We start from the raw sequence: 23954 nt of genomic DNA, 5'->3' as shown, positions 1-23954 counted from the left end.
ACTCAAATGATGCTAAGATGTAGGAAACAGCAATAATTTTTTTGATTAACAATGATTTTATTTAGTATTAAGGCCACATCAATTTAATTGCTTGGTTCACGGATTCGCTCGCTCCTATTTTTTGAAAAAAAAAATAAAAATAAAAATTACCACTCAGCAAATTTTCACCATTAATGAAACCATTCATCAACTTCCTGGTGTAGCGAATTGGCCTTTATATTATAAGCTCCTTAAAGTGTGGGTACAGGTGCTGTTACTGTACAATAATAGTGTTTTTGTACTTTTTTCAAGCTGAAAACTTTTTTTCTGTATGTTTTGGATTAGCCGTTACCTTTACCCCAACCATTTTACAATTTTTATTTTTATTTTTATTTCGCCCTTTCGCTCCATATTTTTTATGAAAAAATCCGTGAACCAAGAAATTAAATTGGTGTGGCCTAATGCAAACCCACTAACTCATCACCAACTACACTCAAGCCTCAAGTAGAATCGGCGATTGAACTAGTACAGATTGCGATCGAGATCTCTCCTAGGAGAAACTCCGATCGTGATCTCTCCTAGGAGAATCGGCGATTCTACTGGATCGTGATCTCTACTGTGACACATACATCCGGTACAACCCTTGCCGGGAAACCATCAGTACTGAATATCTAATGTTAAGTACTTATCGAGTATTAACACTAGTAAGCAGCGTTCCCGCCAGGCATACGTCTTTACGTCTTTGGACGCATTTTTTTCTGGAAAGACGCACTCGGCTCGGCTGAATGCGTCCATAAAAAATTCTGAAAGAAAGGCTGACCTGTACCACCTGTGTACAAAATGTATCTGGAATCTTTAAAAAAAATCTGTCTTTATAAGAAGGAATCCTACCTTTACAATTTATACTTCAAATTCTTCACTTTCCGGTCATCCCAGAAGTCTGGGCATGGGGCGAAGCGCGGCACTTTTTACAACTATCGGACCCATGTGCGACACACCCTGCCACGCACCAGTCTGAGCCGTCCGTTGCGCAATGTAATTTTTTGTAGTCCGTGAAATACATCTGACACTCAGCATTCTTTAACACTCGAAGAAATCTTATGCAGATTTTATATTCTGATATTAACATGATACTAACTTGTCCTCATTTTCACGTATTTGTTAAAGATTTGTGGGCAATACTAGTATTGAACGAACAAACTGTTCTGCGCGAGTGCTGCACATCTCAACAAAAGTTCTCACGCTGTGGGCAGTTGATTGGCAGTCGGTATTTTTGACAACAGGCCGCCGGCGCCAAGTAGTCTAGATTGGCCACCAGGTCCAAATCCAATCATCTTAATAACCAATCAGCATTCGATAAATGTAATGTTACACTCTGTCATTGGTCATCGGGAAAAAAAAGTTACCGAGTATTAGCGCACGTGACGTTGGTAGCCGCCCGTGTCGTCTGGCAACTTGTGTTTCTTCCCTAGCTGCAAACAGTTTCCCCATTTATCCAAGTTAAAAAAAAACGTGCGCGGTAAATAAGTGAAGAATTCAAAACTATACACTTTATTTCTTATTTACAAAATTTCTTTTGCCTCAAAAAGACAAAATTTGCGGCAGAAAAGGGGCCACAATATTGTTGTCATGCGTCGATCGAGTCGGTTGTGCACTAGCGTTGGCCTCCGTGGCACATGGCGCGGCACGCCCCCCTCCCCAGATGGACCGTCGATCGCAGCGCCCAGAACGTTGGACGTCTTTCTAGCTACTGCTTCAAGGCTACACCGGCACTGATCACTGCCAAAGAGGCAGCAGATCGTCCTCCTTCGAGTAATGTACAACGTCCTTGGTCTATTTAAAAAGAAATCCAGCCAAAGATTTCACTCCGAAAACGGGGTTACCTGAGGTCGCAGGAAACAAACGCACGCTCGTGGAAAATGAGGGCGCGGCCTTGTAAAACCCCGCCGATTCGAAAAATTTGAGTAAAATCATCGGGCAAAATAGAAAAAAAACACAAAGTGTGATGGCGCCGTTATTTTATCGTCTCGGAAAACTATTTGATGCGGGAGGGCGCAACATCGATTGCATGAGGTAGACATTTTTTTTATTCATTGACGGAAAAAAATTGGCAGAATTTTTCCATACTATTAGGCTGACGAACTGGCTAGCGCCCAGTTTCGAAGCATCAAAAATCCCAAATTTTCACATAGACATGTCTGGACAAATAATACCCAGGCCAGATCACGGAAGGCTGATTCCCTGTGCTTATAGTTTTTTACGTATTTTGATGAAGAGGGTGGTCGTCGATAACTGAAAATGGGAGTAAAAGAGGCAACCGACGTCCAATCTCAAGTGCATGATTATCCTCTCAAATTGCAGTAAATTGTGTTCTAGAGGGTTTAAAAATCCAAATTTTCCCGGGGGAGCATGCCCCCGGACCCCCCTAGAAAAGGCGCTCGTCTCGCGCCTCCCGCGCTCATTACGCCCCTCCCAAATATTTGGACGCATACTTTCAAGAACCTGGCGGGAACGCTGCTAGTAAGTATTAATTAACAGTAGAATTTTAGTAGATTTTCAGTAAATCGACTTTTTCTGACCTACTGAACCACTACTGACAAGTACTACGCCTCTATTTACTGTTCTTTTGCTGTAAGAACAGTACTAAAATTCTACTGTTTTACTACTGAGATAGTTTGATCAATCAGATCACTACTGACATACACTGTTCTACATGTACTACTAGATACCCACTGAGATATTTTGACCAATCAGATCTCTACTGATGTCTACTGGTCTACTACTGGATATCTACTGAGATATTTTGACCAATCAGATCACTACTGACATCTACTGTTCTATGTATGTTGGAGAGACTGTCATTCTCATATAGGACTCTGTTTCCAAAGCTGTACGGCTGACGTGAATTAGGGGTTTACCATAGTTAACATTGACCGATTGAGGCCATGTATATTTAAGACAAAAGTTAGTTTCGAGTCCTGCAAGTACATGTATTTGTAAGCATCACAACAAGTTATGCCAACACATTGAAACATGGACGACTCATGGTGGCTGTAGTGGAATGTGTAGTGACAGGTTAAAGGGGCTCGGCATGTACATGTACAATCAGTGTTTACGCATGTAACGACCTTCCCTCAAGGTCAGACAGGATGTACTTCTCCCTTATCTCTCTGGTCCTAGATCGGACTCACTGAGGCATCATGGGAGTTTGTTGTACACACACATCTGGCACACATGGGCAGCGTTGAACTTGAAGTTGAAGAAAAGTTCACCAAGTTTTTGTTTGGAATAGACTGCAGAATAGTCTGTGTAACACAAACTCTGCTGTCCAGGGCTGTAACCGGCCCCTCCCTGCAATATTCTAGGAGTCCGGTCGGATGTTGGGCGGGCTGCTATAAGCTAGGTTTTATCAGGCTAGACTGTAGAATAGTCTGTGCAACACAAACTCTGCTGTCCAGGGCTGTAACTGGCCCCTCCCTGCAGTATTCTAGGAGTCCGGTCGGATGTTGGGCGGGCTGCTATGAGCTAGGTTTTATCAGGCTAGACTGTAGAATAGTCTGTGTAACACCAACTCTTCTGTCCATGGCTGTAACTGGCCCCTCCCTGTAGTATTCTAGGAGTCCGGTCAGATGTTGGGCGGGCTGCTATAAGCTAGGTTTTATCAGGCTAGACTGTAGAACAGTCTGTGTAACACCAACTCTGCTGTCCTGAATGCTGTAACTGGCCCCTCCCCGCAGTATTCTAGGAGGTGGGTCAGATGTTGGGCGGGCTGCTATAAGCTAGGTTTTATCAGGCTAGACTATAGAATAGTCTGTGACACAAACTCTGCTGTCCAGGGCTGTAACTGGCCCCTCCCAACAGTATTCTAGGAGGCCGGTCGGATGTTGGGCAGGCTGCTATAAGCTAGGTTTTATCAGGCTAGACTGTAGAACAGTCTGTGTAACACAAACTCTGCTGTCCAGGGCTGTAACTGGCCTCTCCCCGCAGTATTCTAGGAGGTCGGTCGCATGTTGGGCGGGCTGCTATAAGCTAGGTTTTATCAGGCTAGGCTGTAGAATATTCTGTCTAGCACAAACTCTGCTGTCCAGGGCTGTAACTGGCCCCTCCCCGCAGTATTTTAGGAGTCCGGTCGGATGTTGGGCGGGCTGCTATAAGCAAGGTTTCATCAGGCTAGACGGTAGAACATCTGTAGATATCTCTAGTCTAGGTTTTGGCATTTGAATCACAGTCCCCCTTTCCACAAGGGGCTTTGGCCTAGCCTGATATCCAGCCGTATGATACTGATAGCTCCCAAGTCTCTTCTGTTCTCTCCAAAAGTCTGGCTTGTTCCCAGTTTTGAAAAAGAACACTCCAGTCTCCTAAGGGTAAGCCAGACTTTCTTTCGTGTTGTCATGATCCTTCGGTCTTTGGTAGCTTGCTGTATCAGAAAGAACTAGGTAGTCTTCTCTTTGATATCCTAGTTGATGAATTACTTTTACTGATGAAACTTCCCCAGGTAGGCCTATACAATGATAATAATAATAATAATCACCAGGTGTATTTTGCCAGCCAGTAGGTACCCAAATTATGAGTAATGAGGCTGATTAACGTGGTCGAGGCACCTCCTCGAGCACGGGACCCCCGTTTTACGTCCCTCCCGGAAGACGATTTCGTGGAAAGCTTCGTGAGGCTACAACAATCCGGACGTCCTTGGTTGGTCCACCATCCAAGTCCTATCCGGACCACGCGTTGCTTAACTTCCGAGATCGAGGGATCGGGTGTACCAACGCGCCACGCGGCCGTAGCTATATAACTAACTTGTTGTAGAAGGGCCTGTCAGCTCAGAGCATTGTCTTTTCCATTCTTCTCGATCATGGAACATTCTCAAGTCTGTCTGTCTAATCTGGACTTTGTCAGTGTCCCTTGAATGATTCGTCTCTTTTGCTCTCATTCATTCTTCTTGGTCATGGAAGATTCCATCCTCTGTCCTCAAGTCTGTCTGCCTATTCTGTTGTGTATTTTGTCAGTGTTTCTTGAATGATTTGTCTCTCTTACTCTCAGTTTTGAAAAAGAATACTCCTCAGGATAGCCGAGACTTCCATGCAAATTGTAGTTGTATATCTTTCTTAGTATAATATTGTTATAATCTTCTTGTCCTTGCTAGCCTGCTGTATACAGTAATGGAAAGAAGTTGGTTTTTGATGTCCTAGATGATGAAATATTCTTACATCTTCCCCAGGTTGGCCTATAAGGGCCTGTCAGCTGAGAGCATTGTCTTTTCCATTCTTCCCAATCGTGGAAGTGTACCAGAAATAAGGTCCGTCTTGTCTGCCTTATCGATGCATTGTCAGTCAGTTTCCCTTGATTTGTTTCTCTTACTCCCAGTTTTGAAAAAGAACACTCCGCAGGATAGCCCAGATTTCCTTATTGTCTGCACCACCCCAGAAGAGGGTCTGCATGGGGGTCCTGACAACGATTTACGCCGAATTCAGAAGAACCCCCTACGTATTACGTTAAATCAAGGAAGGCAATTACGCTAAATTTGGTCGCCTCGCTACGAATTACGTAGATAAGATTGTTATCCCTACGAGTTACGGGAAATAAAAATAGGCTGCCGATGCCTTAAGGGAAAGAGCATGCAGACCCTCCCAGAACTCCCCCCAACTCGGCAGACAGAACACAGACAGGTTTCCTGGTGGTTCCACTTCCTGTCTCTCTCTGACCCTGCACACCCCCCTGGGGCACTCATTTGGGTCAGTCCACTTCCCAGTACTGTAATTCTTGAAATTTGTGTAGTCATCTTTATGCTTAGAGTTTTCTCCATGGCCAAACGTCAAGGCAGTGTTTCTATTACTCAATTTACTGCGTTGCGACTTTAAGTTTAACACTTTTGTGAGCTTCCTGTTTTACTATTTAACTGTTGCACACACTCTTCTTACCGTGAAATAGAATTCACTAAAACTTAAAGCTTTTACTGTACCTTCTCAGTAGTGCAGGAGTCACTTTGTTAGACGTTAATGTCTATCCCAGCTTGGGTAGGTTTACTTGCACAACTGGACCTGAACTGAGATGACTCTGGAGTTTTTGGATCCTACCCAGCAGTGTCTGAAATTTTCAGACAGACTCACTTACTTTGGCAGCATTTTAAGACAGCTTAACTTAAGGTTTTGTTAATTAAGATGCTAGACATACTTAAAGTTACTGCTGATGTGTGAAAACAAAAGAAAGGAGACAGAAGTTTTCCCATGCTTCCTATGTAACTTTCTGTTTCCTCTCAAAGTTTGTTGAAACATCGATCAAGACTGATTGTCACTGTATATTGTGTCTGTAAGACTCTGTATATTTCAGCTGAGTGTTACAGAATAGCTGTTCAAGTTAAGGTTTGTCTGATGCACTATGCTAATGTTATATATTATCACTGTCAGTAATAGTAATAGTGGTGAGGTAGCGAAGTGAATCGTGTGGAAGGGGGTTTTAGCCCTTTCGTTTAAAGTTTCAACAGATTTTGAATACCTAGGGTAAAAGTTGACATTCTAAGGTCCCATGAGGAGGGCACCAAATGTAATCTGGAGGATATTTTCTAGTGACTTTAGAGGGTCATATCAACCTATTTGACCGGGTACTGTTCCACCAGTGAATACTAGGCAAAGGACATTAAGCATGGACAGAAATTATAGCATGGTACCCCAAAATGCACTTGAACCTTGCAGTTGGTATTTCCATGTGTAATGTATGTTTATATGATGATCACATTAAGAATACATGTACCTTGAATCTTTGAGTTGGTTTTCAATCCTGGATCAGTCAAAGTAGACTCAGCAAGGACATGTTGTATTTATTCCCTGGAAGTGAATGCATATTTGCCGATTGATTAAGTTCATTTAACAGATTTTCCCTTTTGTCTCCAGATTCTGGTGTTTTAGTGTTTGACAGCAGAACCAATACCGTCATGGCCGACGAACTCAACCCAGAAAATATCAAACAGAAGGTAAGACAAACATGTTTTACTTACTAATGTACAGTCAGGATGTTATATTTTACCAGCTGTGACAACAGTACTGATACACGTTACATTCTGTGTGATAGCTTGGATAAATGTTCCTCACCAGTTTTGGCATCAACATTTCCAACCTATAAGGCTCAGTGCTGCAGTCCCGCCGTCTTAGATGGTTTGGGCATGTTGAAAGATCTAGTGACTGCATTAATAAGATCACCAAACTGAAAGTATCTGGCAACAGAGGTCGTGGTAGATCTAGGAAAACCTGGAGGGAGTGTGTCAGCAGGGACTTGAAGGAGTGCGGTCTTACAGGGGTCGACCCACTGGACAGAGCCAAATGGAAGCGAAGTGTGAAGACTGGCCGACTGCTGCCTACCCCTGCGTCAGGGAACCCAGCAGCAGTATAATCTAACCATGGATAGTGAGTGTGAGTGAGTGAGTGAAGGCTATATGCAGGCTGTGAAAGGCCTTCATAGTACTTAATAGGCCTACATAGAGATTAGTACGCTTCATAGTACTGTTAAGTAGTCATTGTAGATACCTGTACTGTGGATAATTGTCGTTCTTTGTGTTGTTCTTCGTGACTTTGACTCTGACCTTATCCAGATTGCAAACAAAAAACAATACACATGGGTCACAGGTAGCAATTGCTGGTGTTGTGACCCCCACATTGAACACATTTCTAGAGGTTTATTATGGGCCACTGAGCCTGATGCTAACACAAGGCTGTCTACAGCTTAACATTTTTTTTCCATTCCACTCATTGTTTGGGAGCTCATGATGTTTATTAAGGCTGTGTACCTAAATACCGGTACCTGTACCGTACCTTAAAAATTGTTTAGGTACAGGTCCGGACCTAAACATCTGTGTACCTGTACCTGTACCTAAACAAACTAAATCACTATTAAACACTACTTTTTAAGACTGCTGGACAAGTAAATCCCGAATCAACAATGACAATGGTAATAATTTTGCAATTGAAACTTAAGAAAACTTGCAAAGAGATACAAAGATGACAATTTATCACTAGAAAAGACAGTTAGCTACATGTTTAACTTACATATACTTGGTTAAACTTTTGACCAGGTACAGGTCTGGACCTGTACCTAAACCCGTGTACCTGTACCTGAAATTTGTTTAGGTACTCAGCCCTAATGTTGATTTTCCTGGTTATATATGTCATTCTTAGCTTATCCAAGACTTAGTGCATTTTCAACAGTTTGAAGTCATTTTTGGGACGGATGGGATAATATTATTTTCGGTCCCAACAAGCAAATTTGGATCCTTGAGACAGCCCTGCGCTAACAATGAATAAATAAGTAAATAAAATAACCATGTATGTGTCATTGTTCTCCCCCCAGATCAGTGCCATAAGAGAAGTAGTTCTGAACCGCAGCAATAACGAGATCGTCCTGGTCCTGCAATATCACGACTATGATGTGGACAAGGCCATCGCATCCTTCATGGAAGGTAAACACCCCTCAAATTCACATGGACTGGCCCATGTATTTACATTTTATGTGTAGTCATTAGAAGAAGACCTTACTGCATAAGCAGGTAGTACAATGACATGTTTAGAATAACACAGTTAAAGGCAAACGTTTTTGTGGATTAAGTGTACAGTTTTTATATGCCTGATGCCTACATTGCTTTTTTCAGATGGTGCAGCACAGGTGTTGAAGGAGTGGAATTTTACAGGAAAAAAGGTCAGTTTCATAGTACATGGTTGTTATTTTCTTGTTCATTCATTCATTCATCTATCCATTCATTCATTCATTCATTCATTCATACCTCCGTCCATCCATTCATCAACTTTGAAGATCATAATGTAATCAACTTTCCTGTAATCATTTTCCAGCCATTTTTAAATGAAAGGGTTTGTAGTACATTATTGACTTCATTGTAAATGTACGCTTTTCTCTCTCCAGTCGAACAACAAAAAGAAGAAGAAAAAGAACAAGGCGCAGCAATCCCAGCATGCCCAGCAGCCTGCCCCTCAGACTGAGGCTCCGAAGGAAGATGACACCAGCTCCACAGAGGCGCCGACGGAAGGCTCCGTGAACCTTGACCTGGTCACCACAGCAACGGCGAAGTCAGACGACATGCACTCCCCCACAAGTCCCAGTATAGAGAGCGGGATTGAGCCAGACAGTGTGCCCAATGGTAGGTGCTTTATGGCAGTTTTAAGTTGTTTTAAAAGAAGTGGTAACTTAATATCCAGTTTGTATAATGGTCGTTTTAATGGTTTTTCTGGTCACAGTGTTCTCACCAGGCCTTTTCAGTATAGGGGGCCCTTTTGCTGTGATTTGGACCCTTTTGCTGTGATTTGGATCCCCTATGCTGTGATTTGGATCCCCTATGCTGTGATTTGGGGCCTATGCTGTGATTTGGGCCCCTATGCTGTTTTTTTCAAGCAACAAGGGAGTAGTAGTTTTATAACAAAGGTAGAGTAAAGTTGGCCATGTTTCCCTATATTTGGCCCTTAAAATGCAGTAAATAGTGTTTCAGGGGGTTAATGATTTAAACATTTTCAGGATGAGGATTCACCCCAGGCCCCTTATACATGTAATGCTCACGCCTGCATCGGTTGGGCTTTGTTACACTAAGATGCCCCTATGCTGTTTTTAAAATCCTGATGAGAACACTGGTCTACCAGTGTCCTTGGGTCTACTAATTCCAGAGTGTATGTTACTCGACTAAAGGGTAGGTGAAATGCCTGCAACTTTGGCCTATGTGATTGACTGTAGTGTCTTTTGCCTTCGTTGATTGTTGTTTTTGTTGATGAATTTTTGATGTAAGCACAATAGATCTCAATGGATCAAAAGTTAACTTGTAGAACTGCTGTGGTGCTGTTGGAGGTTAACATGCACCTTGATGATTGGTTGATAATCTTTCCTCACAGAGAGTGCAGTAGACCCTGTAGTGCTGGATAGCATGCCTAATGGTGAGACCTGATCTTTTGGAGTCTGTGTTCCAACTCAGACAAGTTCTTGAAAAATTATTAATTTGACTTTTGAAAAATTCTGGTCTGAGTTGGAAGACTGTCTGTCAAGGCCCAAACCACAACCTAACCCACTCCTTATGTTCCCATAACACTAAAATTGTTAGGATTATTCTAGAAAATTGAACAAAATCTCTGTTCAAAACCTTTTTTTCAAATAAATCTAAATTCCAGCCATTTCCATTAATGTAGTCTGGAATATATTTTACAATATTTACATCTTTTTTTGTTTTGTTTACTTTTATTTTCCTACTATCGTCCCTATTTGAGGGCCTAGTTTGAAGGTCATGACCTCTTCTGTTCTCCCACAGGCCCTGTTCCGGTGACCCATGACCCCAGCTCCCTGCCCATAGGAGTCCCTCCTTCCCAGGATCCTGTGCTGCCGGAGGCCTCTCTGTCCCAGGGTCCGGAGGTGGTGGTGGTGGAAGGAAGTGCGGATGAAGGTACGAAACGAAAGTCTGGCAAGACTAACCCCGGAAAGGCCCGCGGTAAAGGTAGGTCATACTAACATGCATGTGAACCATCCCATTGCTTAGGCAGTCTCCTACTCGCATGGCAACTACAAACACATGCATGGCTGGTTGTATGTTTCTCAGAGCTTTGCCACCAACCTTGGGGGCTCAAGTCTCTATCTGCTCTTTGTTATCTGAATCTTTTTGTTCTTGTAATTAACAACGGCTGCTGTGGTGTTAATGTATTGGTTTTGCTGTTCAACACTCACAGCCTAGGTTGAGCAACTAGCCTTTGGCTGTTACAAAGGGCTAGCCCTGCTGACAGGGAAAATTGCAATCCAGATTAGGTGGCTTGATGAACTAGTGGAAAGGGTTTGGCCTAAAATGTCGGTGTCAGTGGTGACATAAGACAAACACCATAATACGGGCTGTGTAGGGTCAATGAGTTATTCTGGTGGTAATACGAGCGATCGCGATGATGTCACAGTGACGCAGTGGTAGGCAAAAAGCAGGTGTTTCGCAAAAGATTGATTTACATATAAAGCAGTAATTTGATTTGCTAATTTAGATATCAATTCTTAATCCAATCTACTGACGTCCTGGTAGGCACCAGCAGTCGAATACCCCAGATATAAACAACAACAGCGATCGCTGGTATTGTGCCATTCTGGGTGAGAACTTTGGGGGCTCCTGAGTATTGCTAACACTGTAAGTGTAACAGTGCCTGATTTTCACCGAAAGATTTCTCCCCTCTCCTCACAGGGCGCAGCAGGAGACTCAACAGCCCGAGCAGGCTGTCCGTCAGTTCCGACCGCGTACGGACGATAAGCGAGTCGTCCAATCGCAGCCAAGCATCCAGCCACGCCGCGGAGAAGGGGGCAGCGGGTTCGACAAAGAGACCAGGTAATGGTCAAGTCATGTAACGAAAGTACAAAATTAATACATTTGTAGTGGCTAGAAGTAGGAGATGTTTTTGTCTTTGCCTGTATCCATTGTCTGTCAAATCAACAATATTGTTCTCTCTCTGAAGCACCTGTTTGGTTTGGTTTGGTTTATCGAGATCTCCATTAGTGATAATTCACTAGTCTTCTGTTCCTGGAGTCCATACACAGTTGATGAGCTTTTTTCGTCATTGCCTGTACCCATTGGTCTATCAAATCAACAATATTGTTCTCTCTCCAAAGCCTCTGTTACACAGTTAATGAGCTTCGGCTGTATTTGTGGATTGCCCCATTTCAAAATGGACAGAGAGTTGCACTTTTTTTCTTGCTTGAAAATCTATTCTACAATATCTAACACATCCTGTGGCTTGTGAACATCGCTGATCCCTAAAGATGTTGTGATGATGAAGAAAATGCCAGTCATATCATTGCTAGTCTACTGAAAATGTCAGTTGACGTTCGCAGACTTTATTGGCCAAACATTTTTTTTTGCTGTTTGATGGGCACTTTACAGGTTTAGAATAATAACAGGGTTGTAGCTAAAGCTTGAAAAGATAAAAGCAAAGCAGGTACATGTAATGCCCTCTGTAGGTTACATTTTTTTTCAATACTTATACAGGGCTCAAAATATCACCTGCATATACAGGTTAGTGCAGGTAAAATTGGAGCTGTGCAGGTATTTCTGGTGTTTACCTGCACCTAACCTGCACGGGTCCATGTACTGGGTTTTATACATAAATGTCCTATAAAAAGTATAATGTAGGTGTACATGTATATGGATTGTTATTAGCTGCATTGACTGTTACCACCTGTAAAGTATAAAAGAATAAATAGCAATGGTTCCTGAACAATTTAGTATGATCCATACTTCCTAAATTCAGAGTGGTGCAGGTAAAATTTGTCTGGTGCAGGTAATTTCAATGATACCTGCACCAGTGCAGGTATGCAGAAAACAGTATTTTGAGCCCTGTAATATAGATGGATAGCTGTATTATAGATATAGAATTGAACTGTAGGTGTGTGTGTAGTGTTGATGTGACTTGTTTGTGCACCCACAGCCAGCCTGGATAAGGGAGGCTCTGGAAAGAAACCAGGTACAAAATGTACCTCCGCTTGGGTGTGTCACGGTGTGGTGGCTGGGCATGGTGCTGGGGAAAAAATGGCCAAATTAGACTTTTTTTGTAAAATCATTATTAATTTCATCGGATGCTTCTGTTGTAGCTTTCCCATCCAGGTGTGCAATGTACACCACTTTTTGTTATATGCAGGCTTGGCAATTTGGTAAAATGTATGCCCTTCAACTGTCTGCATTACTTGTTTTTTCTTCACTTGGCGGTTGTTGTACGAAACTGAATATATGCACAACTGTACAGGCCTAAAAGTGCTACTATAGGATTCCTTCAACCCTCATCTTACGCCTAGGATAATCAATCTTCATCACTTTTATTTTTAGATGTCAAAATTTTTGCGTCCCTTGCCATTGATTGACTAAAAAAAAAGGTTGGGGTCTGCTGGTTTTTATGAGAGGTGGGGTAACACTGCATTTTTTTCCTAGCCCTCATCTACATTTCTGTATTTCCCTCCAGGAGCTACTCGCACACATTACTATAGCATTACTATACCCTCAAAAAGTGTGTACAAGTGAAAAAAAAGAATTGGGGCTGTGAATGGCGGAATCTGAGTAGCCTGATGTGATAGCCATCCCAGGTAGACAGCCCAGGTAGCCAGGCCTGGTGCACAGCTCGGCCTTTTCCGTAAACCCTTTCTGCTAGGAGGAAGAAAGAAAAAGAACACACCAGCAAAAAAAATATGTTCTCTCCTTCGAGAATACATAATTATTATCTTTTACCTACTAGATGAGGTAAAAGTTTTGTCCGTCTATCCTGGAACATGAGAATGGGTCCTGGAGACAACCCTGACCCCAAGGGCAATTGAAATAGAGATGGGCACCACCTTATGCACCTTCTGGTGTGGGAAGGACTTTAACATAAAGACGTAGCAAAGGATTCCTTGAATTCTGATCTTATTACACACCTTTATCTTCCTAGGAGCGGGTCTGGAACGTTCGGTGAAGGACCTTCAGAGGTCGACGGTTTCGCTGCAGCGGTACCGGAACCTGCTGAACGAGGAGATCGACGCGTCCGTGAAGCGAATCCAGACAGCGTTCCAGGAGCTGCACCAGCGGCTGGACGACAGGGAGGTGGCGCTAATGCTGGAACTGGACCATGTCAAGGCACAGGCTAGTGAGTACAGAATCATTTTCAGGTCTCATCTAGATCTACACCCATACAAAATATCAAGGCAATCCATCCAGGCTTTCATGTGTCACACACAAAATGCAGCTGAAAATGAAGCCTTCTTGGTGAAGGTAAAAACTACAGGAGCTTTACCATGTCAAGCCATTCTCCTACGCAGAGGGACCACAGTTGTGTCGAAACTCCTTGTGGTCACCTCTGCTGTCTGGTGCACTCAGATCAGTTACTGGCCGCCCTGCTTTTAAATATCAATGACCTTACGCAGTCAGATGTTGGGGATCAGGCGTAGGAGGATGGAGCTATGTAAGACCAAGCCCAAGAAAGGCCTATTCTCTGATTGGCTGACAGCTAGTTTGTGGCAACGCTCATAGTAACTGCTGGTGTGCCACCAAACAGCAGGGCCCCAATTGGCAGTTAGCTAGCCATTGTTGGGGACCGTGCGTAGGAGGATGGGTCAAGCAAGCAGGAGTAAAGATTAGATATTTGAACATGCACTTAAGTTCACTCAATGCTGTCCTCCCTCCCTCCAGTTGAGATCCTGTCAAAACGCCAGCAGCAGGCTGTCGACCTGAAGGTGCGAACGGCTCGAGCACCCACCATGACAGAGGCACAGCTGTCCGAGCTCAGGGCTGACATCAAGGTTTGCTCCTTCTGTCTCTAACTGAGATCATCGTAGCCAAGGCAGTGTTCTAGCCAAGTTTTTATTTCAAAGTAATGGTAATGAAATAGCAAAGTGACCAACCAGGGGGTTGGTCAAGAAGGGAATTTTGTCCTTTCCACGGAGAAGATATTGATAAAAGTTGACATTCTAAGGGTCAAAGTACGTACCACTGTGCTAGTTGAAAAGTAGCGTAGTGGTTTTCATGTTGCCTGGTGGTTGCAAATTATAGCATGGTGGCCATTACACTAAAAAAATGTTTTAAAATTCTCTTTTATTAAACTACACGTAAGTTTTTGAAAACTTTTGTCTCTACAACTTGTTAGAACATGCCGGCTTTTCTTTCTAGTTAGAATCTGTATGATTGGGTGAGAGTGTACATTTACAACCTTAACTACTGCATCCTTGTGTCATAGAAAACATTGTTTTAACAAAAAAACTTAAAATAGTGTGTGAAGACATTTTACATCTACATCACATTATATGTTGGAATAAGAGTGTGGCATTTTTATATGTTTTTATAATTCTGTGTGTCTTTTTTTTTCTCAGCACTTCATCAGTGACCGTAAGGTGGATGAGGAGATAGGGAAGACGACACGCTTCGCACGGGACCAGCACACCATGCTCAATGTAAGGAGACATCTGATGTTTTGACTTGGATTTCTTGGCATTTGCATCCGAAAAATAAGTAATACGGTACACATTTGATCATCTGGTTAATAATGCATGAAAAAAGTGTATATTTACCTCACACTTAACAAGTAAATGGATGTACATGTACTGTCATGTTTGCAAACAAACTCTTCATTTGTGTGTTTTTTGTTGGTTTTACAGACAATTGACACATTTGGTGAAGGTGAGTTCCTCTCTTTGTTTCTTATTCAAAGTTTCTATTGCTTTTGCTTTTTCAACAGACAGAGACAGACTAATAGAAAGGAAATGGAAATAAGATTGTCTTTTACTGAATATTACTATGACTAGTATGAGACTAAGGATTAGTTGACAGCATTGCCAATATCATGCTCTTTGGTGAACGGGAGCTAGAATGAATGTACATGTAGCCATTGTCAAGCCATCAGAGGTACTGTACATGCATACCAGTGTGTTGAAAAAGAACATTACACTTTAACCTGTTCACACCCCCATTCCTTATTGTACAGTTGTGCCAGTGAAGTGTGTGTACTCCACAGCATTGCCAACATTATGCTCTTAGTTGAACAGGAGCTAGACTCAATCTAGCCAGTGTCAAGCTAGACTCAATATAGCCAGTGTTTTAGAGGTACATGCATACTAGTGTGTTGAAAGAGAACATTACAGTTAACCTGTTGACCCCCCTGTTATACAGTTGTGCCAGTGAAGTGTGTGTACTCCATAGCATTGCCAACATCATGCTCTTTAGTTGAACAGGACCTAGACTCATTACTCACGACAGTAGAAGTACATGTGTACGAATGTGTTGAAAGAGGACTATCTTTCTTGCTTTACGACATTACAGTTTAACCTGTTGACCCCCCTGTATTTTACAGTTGTTCCAGTGAAGTGTGTGTACTCCACGCGGCGCCCGTCCCTCAGCTCCGTCTCCAGCATCAACACCACCAGCTCCGTCTCCGAGCCCCCCACCCCCACCTCCCCCTCCCGACCCTTCCCCCCGTCCCCCACGGCCAACCAGAAGGACGAGGTGTTCGACAGCCTGGTCACCACGGGGAGCGTAACCGTGACGACGGCCCCGGGCATGAGCACTGCGGAAATGGTGGAGCTGCAGCACAGGCTGCAGGAGAACCTGAGACAGCAGGTCCGTCCTATGGTCAGTTCCCATGGTGGTGTGGTAGGTTGAAGGTTATAGGTCAGGTGGTAGAGGTTATAGGTCAGGGGCAGAGGTCAGAAAGTATAAATAAGGCATGAGCATGGCAGAAATGGTGGAGCTGCAGCACAGGCTGCAGGAGAACCTGAGACAGCAGGTCCGTCCTATGGTCAGTTCCCATGGTGGTGTGGTAGGTTGAAGGTTATAGGTCAAGTGGTAGAGGTTATAGGTCAGGGGCAGAGGTCAGAAAGTATAAATAAGGCATAAGCACGGCGGAAATGGTGGAGCTGCAGCACAGGCTGGCATGGTAGGTCAGAGTTTATAGGTCAGGTTACAGAGATCATAGGTCCAGTGGCAGAGGATAAAAGTCAGGTGACAGAGGTTAGAAAATAAAAATAAGGCTGTTTTGAAGGCAAAAATAAGTGTGAAAAATAAGTGCATGGTTACGATTTTCTATGTCTGATGTTAACTTGGTGTTTTGGCCTCACAAACTTGGTTTATGGATGATGGCAAAAAAGAGAGGCTGCTATGATCCTCTTGTTCAGCTTCTGTGAAATGATTAAAAATGAGCCAAATATTTTCTTTTTATCTCTCATCATGTAAACAAAACCAACTTTATGGGGCCATCAAGTCCAATTCCCTTACACAAGTATTTATGTATTAAATGTGCATGTAGTCATTAACCATGTAATTACTAACTGGCACAAGCCTACCATTTTCCTGGTATACATTACAACAGCTAAGGGACTAATCCCTGTGGTTAAATTCTGATTACATGTAAGGTACAGTCATGATTACTGCATGCCCAGACATTACCATTGTTACAGCTATGCTTTCTTGCAGTTGCTATGCAATGGAGACATGCTATCAGGGCAGTCTACAGCTTTCAACTTTTTTTCCGTCCCACTCACTGTTTGGGAGCATATTTCTGCTGTTGAATATGTCATTCTAAGCTCATGTTAATAAATTCTCATCAATCTCGTGTAATAAAGTTCTGATTTTTTTTTACGGATGGGTTAAATTTTTTTTCACACCCAACAAGCAAATTTCCATCCCAGGACAAAGGGATGGGTCCTGGAGACAGTCCTCTATGCTATGCTAAGGATACATCTGGTATATTATTTGCAGCCAGTAGGTACTCAAATTTTTTTTAGTAAAGAGGCTGATTTACGTGCTCGAGGCACCTTCACACACTGGATGAACCCCATTTTACGTCGAAAGACGAATTTGTGAATTCTTGGTTGGACTAGAGCATCCAGTCTTCCTTGGTGTTCTCCCGTCCAAGTACTGACCGGACTGCATGTTGCATAACTTCCGAGATTGAGGGGATCGGGTGTATCAACGCGCCACATGGCTGGAGACTAAGGAAAGCTAAAGAGCACAGCTGACTCATCTGTTGTTTGGTTCTGTAGGGAATCAGCACGGCGTCTCCAGAGCGGCGCAGGCCCCATGCTGGCAGCGCGCCGCCCCAGGGCCCCGGGAGGGACCGCGACCGGACGAACCAGAACCGGGACCGCGCCAGTCAGGGCCAGCAAGCCAACAGGGACAGAGGGTATGTAGACACACTGTTACAGTAGTTATTATTCGTCGTACCATTTTGTGTCACTGTCGTCGTCTTTGACGTTGTATGACGTAGTGAGGAACGTTGTGAGTAGGGAAGGTCTGGAGGTGGGAGGGGTGAAGCAGGGTAAGTAGGCTCCTTCCTGTTCATATATGTGTGCGTTCGTCCATCCATGCATGCAGGGTGGGGCCGGTCAAAGGTCGCAGGAATCAGGACAGGACCGGGCCGAACCAAGGCAGGACCGGACAGGGTCAGAATAGGAACCAGGATAGAGCCGGGTCAAATCAGGGACAGCAGAACCGGAATAGGGCCGGACAGAATCGCCCTGGGTCGGGACAAACCCAGGCTGGGACCCAGGAGAGGACCCAGGACGGACAGAACCGGGAAAGGGCCGGAAACAAACCGTCCGGACAAGACAGGGCTGGGTCCGGAGCGAAGCAGGATAGGACTGAACAAAAGAGGGATGGGACCAAAGACAGACAGGATGGGACTGAGCTAAAGCAGGGTGGGAAGGGACAGAATCCTGACTCGAACAAGCCGACTGAGCCACGGCAGGACCAGGGGCAGAGACAAAACCGGGACAGGGGGACGAAAGATAGAGGGTGAGTGGGGTACACATTGTGTTTGTGTGTGTGTGTGTTGTCCTTTCATCTGTCCATTAATGTCCTAACAGTTTAGAGTGTGTGTTACATCTGTGACTTGTCTGTTCCACCCAGGAATAAGCCACAACAGGGACAAGGTGGAAACAAGGGGAAAGGGTGGGTGTCTGTTTGTTTGACTGGTGTTTTTAATGGGACAAATGAATGTTCCTCGGTGCGTTTTTGTCTGTAACACTAACACTAACAGTTTAGCTTGTTTTGTCTGTAGTTTACTAACTCATTGTCTGTTTTGTTCTAACACCCCTCAGAGCAAACTCTGGGCAGCAGGGTAATCGGGAACAGGGGTAAGGACTGGTCGTCTATCTATATCCTCTTTTATTCCCTCTTTTATTCCCTCAATCCATCCTTACGTATGCCTATCTCAGAGGGATAAGGTCACTTGTTTCAGTTCTCTTTCAACCTGAAACCTTGTACATTCATTGATCTTACAGTACAATTATATGTATGTTGTACATGCATATTACATTGTAAGTGTACAGTTAGACTTTTGCTGAATCAGCTAAACAATGTTAGAAAATGTCCCAGAAATATGATGTAACACTCTTCTAAATATCTAGTAGATTTTGAGGCAGTGCTAAGTAAAGAAAGCAGGCTAAGTTCACATGTGGTTGTAGATGATGATTTATTTAGTAATTTGTGTCCCCAGTACAATGATTTAACATTGAATTTAGCTGTTTTTTAAGCTTAAGATAGGGCTGTTTACATGTACTTGATTCAAGTACTTAACTTAGCTGTAAAATTGATAAGGTACAGGTCCGGACCTAAACATCTGATTTACCTGTACCTGTGGTGCTAACTAACTTAGTGGACACAACTTTCTAAGAGAAACAAGTAAATCCTGACCTGTACCTAAACCTGTGTACCTGTACCTAAAATTTGGTAAGGTGCACAGGTCTAGCTGTAGATATTCCAAAGAGACAATTGTTTGCTTTGTGGAAGATTCACTGTCAATTCAAGTACCACTTGTAAGTCTCAATCTTCTGTGAATAGTTTTACCAGGTTGGTACATCACTGAATAAACAGACTCTTTTCTACTCAACCATTGCTTTATTCTTACCAACGTTTCGGTGACCGTCTGTTACCTTCACAATACTGACCTGTTCCCTTTGTACTGCGGGACAGGTTTCACTGCTCACAGTTCAGATGCAGTCACAAAAAGTAAAGTATTTAAACATTAAGTTTCAATCGTGTTGTTTGTGTGGATTCAGGACGGAGTCTCCTCAGAGATCCGGTCGCAACCAGCGCCGGCGGGATCGCGACCGGCGCGACGCCAGGAGGACGAACGACTCACAGGACAGTGCCAACCAATCACAGGACAGCGGACCAAAGGTGGGGAAGGGAGAGGAAGGAATAGAGGGAAGGAAAGAAGGGTGGAAAGAGGAAAAATAGAGGGAATGAAATAAGGTGTGGTTGTTGGATGAGGAAACGATATGAGAGAATAGGTGGAAGGAAAGAAGGTGTGGTTAGGTGAGGAAGGGAGAGGAGAAATAGAGGGAACGAAAGAAGGGTGGAGCAAACTTCAATATTTAAACCACCACAATACATGTATATACTAGTGAGGAATATACATATATGGCTACAACATCTATAGGGACACTACAAATATGGTGTATACATGTAATTTCTCCTGTGTGAGACTGCAGCAACAGATTGATGCAATAGAATTTACAACTTGCCATTTTCCCTCCACAGTCTTCTGGTCAGGAGAGGAAGCCCCAGTCAGCAGCGCCCTCTGCTGGCCCTAGCGGGGACAGCAGGCCTGTGGACAGCAAGCCAGCCAAGGCGGGTGTGGGCGCCGGGCAGTCGCCCAGCCGGCAGAGGAACCAGTCTCCACGGCACAACCAGCCGCGGAACCAGCATCACGTGAAAGCAGCCGCTCCGAAGGTGAACGGCAGCGTGGATCACGCCGTACAGAACGGGCCCAAAGCGCCCGAGAAGGACATGAACGGGCCGAGCGCGCCCTCAGATGCCCTCCCCCAGCGCAAGCCAAAGCAGAGGGGAGGCGTGCAGAGCAAGGAACAGCCAAATGCCATTCCCAACGGGGTGCCAGCACCTGAAGGAACAGCGACCACCAACGGAGACTGGGAGTGAGGTGGGAGGCAGAACCTGACGACGACGATGGACCCACGCCGGATACAGGCCTGTCATGCCAAGGGACTACATAATGCTGCGGTTGCTAGGCAACAGGTGCTAAGAGACACGACACAGAATGCTCCGCCCCATTAAGCAAGTCTGTTGTAGACCCTCTTTCTTGTGGACTTTTCTAGATCCACGTTTAAGATAAATGTTTATCTTAAGATGTTACACAGATACAGTACTGAAGGCAGGAGGCTCAGAATCAACTAAGAGTTGTCAGCAAAATATTTTTCTTTGTCTTCATTTCAAAGTTTCAAGCTTGTTCATCTGATAAGCTTTTAAATTTTTGTTTTGCCTTTTGTTTTGGAAGGTGCATGTTGTCATGTCAAATTTCTCAGAGATCTGACTCAGCAGGAATAAAGTCTTATCCACATAACAGTTTTAAGTCATTACGACTAGAGCTATTCTACAATTATTCTGGCGAGTAGGCTGTCAAGTACAGATTTCAAGGGACTCAGAATGTGTCAAACAACTTCAGAATGTGGCCTGAAGTCCCAAGACCATCTTGAAATCCTAATACAATATCTTAAGTTTCTCATCACTCCAGAAGTTTGAGTCTACCCACTTGAGCCTCCCTTTCAGATCGCCTTGTAAAAGTGCCTTAACTGTGACAGGAAAATGAATTGAATTGCATCTTTAAAAACCTAGTACAAATGTAGCATTTATGAAGTGTTGCGATCACTTTCAATATGTATTGTACACAATGTAAACTGTGACAACCTCCCATTTTAAAGTTGACCGTTCCAAAATGTAATGCTGGAAGGAACTATCCCGCCCCCAAAGAGGGGTGAAATGTATTCTCTTGTAAATCGTAGCCTAAATGTAAAGGAAGTATTTATAATCTTGGATGATGCCATGATATATACATGTATAGCTGTACGGTAAAGTTGGACTTAAATACTAGTGTGTTTGGGTGGCCCCAGGGACCAACTCTCTCCGAGCCAATAGTCTAGAGAACATTATAAAGAACCACTGTTTTTGTAGCACTACAGCTACCATACAGATTGCAACATTGAATATGAATTGCCACACGGAATGTGTGGAGAAACTGTGGCATGATGTGGAAAGGTGGTTGTGGCAATACAAGGTCTGCACAAGAACATGTAGCAATGTCTGTGGCAATATCAGTGTGCAAATCAGCCTACCTGGGATGTGTATCTGCTAGAACTACAAGGAACAAAACCAACTGTTCAGACAACTTCTGATTGTGCAATCTCAAAATGAGTTAAACCATTATACAAGCCAGTAAATTCTTGTAAGGAAGATTGACATTTTGTCTTTATGTTCTTTGTACTTTCTAGTAACAGCAAAATGTAGCATAGATGTCCAAAATGAGGGTCATCTCATTTTCATCTGCAGTCCTCACTGGGTGTATTGAACTTCATATACTTGATATAACTATTGCTACATGTACCTGAAAGCCCCTTCTGTTCCAGTGATGGCTCTTGCAGTGTAAGGTAGTGCCTGTAGTTGATGTCCATTGTGAACACAATCTACAGGCATTGGTTCTGCTGCAATAGCCACCACTTTCATGATGGATGCACCCTATTCTTTTTGAGCCGTGATGTCAGTCTTTAAATCCATATAGCTTTGGATTGGCATTTGGTAAGGGTTTACTATTGTTTAGTGTTTAACTGTTTTTCTTTATTAACACAGACCTTTCTTTTCACTGATGACTTTTGTTTCTCTGGACAACAGTATAGAGGGACATTCTCTGAAGAAGGGCTATAACGGTTACCATAATTGTATGTTTCTGGTTTTGCTCATGTCAGAATCAACTGTGGGGTTATACATGTAGTTAGAGTGCACCTCTTTTCTGGTGACATGTCATGTGCACATGGAGTGATGACATCACCACTGGTAGTGTACTGAAATGTATATGTAATCATCATGACCTTGAAGGTGTTCCACAAAATGTACAAATCTCTAAAAAACATGGCTGCAAACTCATTCTGTATAACATCCTTGCTCATTCCTACCACTGTAGTAACATGCCAATAAAGTGCCCAGATATATCCTCAATGTAAATAGGAGTATTATGCCAATATTGTAAAGAAAACCACAAAAAACATGTACAGAGAAATATTGTAACTAATTCCGTGCCTTGCCTGGCCACCTTGTCGGGTACAAGCCACGTAGCGAGTAGGTGTGTTTCCTGTTGCTATGGCAACAGCCTTCTTCTCTTCAATGTCAAACAAGGTCATATATGGCAACGTCACATCGAACAAATCACCCTTGAACTGCCAAGGTTAAAGTTCATACCATTTGCTGTGCCTTTTCGTCCTTTTGTTGTACGTTCTGAAGGCAAAAATGGGATACAGATTTTTAAGGGGAGCAATTTTAAGACGTTTCTTCTACACAAAGATGAATCCACATTGTAGACACTCCTCTACCAACTGAGTAGAGTCACAGGACGCGGTTTCGAATCTGTGCAGGAGAATGTCTTCAGTTCATTTTAGGAAAAATAGTTTATATGCATAAAGCTGACATCTAGAGTCTTGTGATAACTCTAAAAAATTGTCTTTCACATAAAACAGTTACAAATTCGGAGGATGATGAGAAATATGACTTCTAAGATTTTGGTTTTACGACATATTTGCAGCTATGTTTTGGAAATGCCAAACCAAGGAAGATTTAAGCACTTTTAATTGATCTTGTTCATTTTTTTTCTTTCATACTCATTGCTCTGCTTTGAACAGTGGTGCAGTTTTAGGTTCCTGCACCAGGGGGCATTGTTAAGGATAAGTCTGACACGTAACGAGTTTGCCATTTAGCCTTCTAAACGAGCCTTGTTGACAAAGAGTCATGTAAAATTTCACATGAAAACATCTGTCTCATCCAATTGCCACTGTGTTAACGCAAATATCTAGTGTTGGCAGGTCACAAAGGGTCAAGGTCATACCTGTAACGAGAGGTCAAGAAAAAAGAAATGATTGTAAGAAAACTACTGTGAAGTTACTGTATTTGCACCAAATAGTGCACATCTTTACCAAATGTCATAATTACATTTTAAATGTTTCCCCCTAGCCTTCCTTTCTTAGGTCAACATTATTGTAGAAATAACCCCACATAATGTGCTGAGACACAAATCAAGAACATTAAATGATGTCTTTGCACAGATACTGTAAAGGGACATATGAACTGAAACCTTGACAAGGAAAAAGCCCAGGTTATTGTGTTAGTGTCTTAAGTAAGATGAGCTCAATTTGGGGTCAATACAGTAACTGAATTGTAGTTATAACTGAATTTGTCCACATTATTATGCAAAGCTGGAGGGAAGAGGGATTGCCAAAACCAGTAATGTTTCTTGTTGAGTTTTGTATGATAAGGCCACGTTGATTTGATTATATGGATGACATCTCCTGGGAACCCCAAATCTGATGCTGGCATGCGAATAAAAAAGACAAATTTGGCCCCCCCAAAAAGCTACCTTCACTATGAAATCTAAGTGGTCAGAAACGTTGAACAAATGACTGAACACACAGAGTAATACTAAACAATAGATTCTTCACTTGTATTCTTTCACGTCTTCTTG

General features: G+C 43.1%; 1 protein-coding gene across 13 annotated transcripts in view; it reads left to right on the top strand.

Annotated features, from left to right (window-relative positions):
* Positions 1–21719, top strand: part of LOC118407950 (spermatogenesis-associated serine-rich protein 2-like) — a 48252-nt gene extending 26533 nt beyond the window's left edge. For 6 of the 13 annotated variants that reach the window (XM_035808534.1, XM_035808523.1, XM_035808532.1 and 3 more), the window contains exons 2-20: positions 6867–6946; positions 8317–8425; positions 8615–8661; positions 8884–9118; positions 9858–9899; positions 10268–10450; positions 11171–11311; positions 12408–12443; positions 13398–13592; positions 14135–14244; positions 14812–14892; positions 15097–15118; positions 15789–16066; positions 17476–17615; positions 17807–18226; positions 18341–18382; positions 18532–18567; positions 19492–19612; positions 19976–21719. In XM_035808534.1, the coding sequence (XP_035664427.1) occupies positions 6908–6946; positions 8317–8425; positions 8615–8661; positions 8884–9118; positions 9858–9899; positions 10268–10450; positions 11171–11311; positions 12408–12443; positions 13398–13592; positions 14135–14244; positions 14812–14892; positions 15097–15118; positions 15789–16066; positions 17476–17615; positions 17807–18226; positions 18341–18382; positions 18532–18567; positions 19492–19612; positions 19976–20374 (2676 nt within the window). In that variant the 5' untranslated portion in view covers positions 6867–6907 and the 3' untranslated portion in view covers positions 20375–21719. The remainder of the gene's footprint in view (positions 1–6866; positions 6947–8316; positions 8426–8614; positions 8662–8883; positions 9119–9857; positions 9900–10267; positions 10451–11170; positions 11312–12407; positions 12444–13397; positions 13593–14134; positions 14245–14811; positions 14893–15096; positions 15119–15788; positions 16067–17475; positions 17616–17806; positions 18227–18340; positions 18383–18531; positions 18568–19491; positions 19613–19975) is intronic. The other 7 variants (XM_035808529.1, XM_035808524.1, XM_035808528.1 and 4 more) reach the window with 7 other exon arrangements.
* Positions 21720–23954: the final 2235 nt, after the last annotated feature.

Source organism: Branchiostoma floridae, unplaced genomic scaffold, assembly GCF_000003815.2.
Source record: "Branchiostoma floridae strain S238N-H82 unplaced genomic scaffold, Bfl_VNyyK Sc7u5tJ_1501, whole genome shotgun sequence".
NCBI lineage: Eukaryota > Metazoa > Chordata > Leptocardii > Amphioxiformes > Branchiostomatidae > Branchiostoma > Branchiostoma floridae.
The sequence above is the reverse complement of the archived record's forward strand: the minus strand, read 5'-3'. Positions and strand labels throughout refer to the sequence as shown.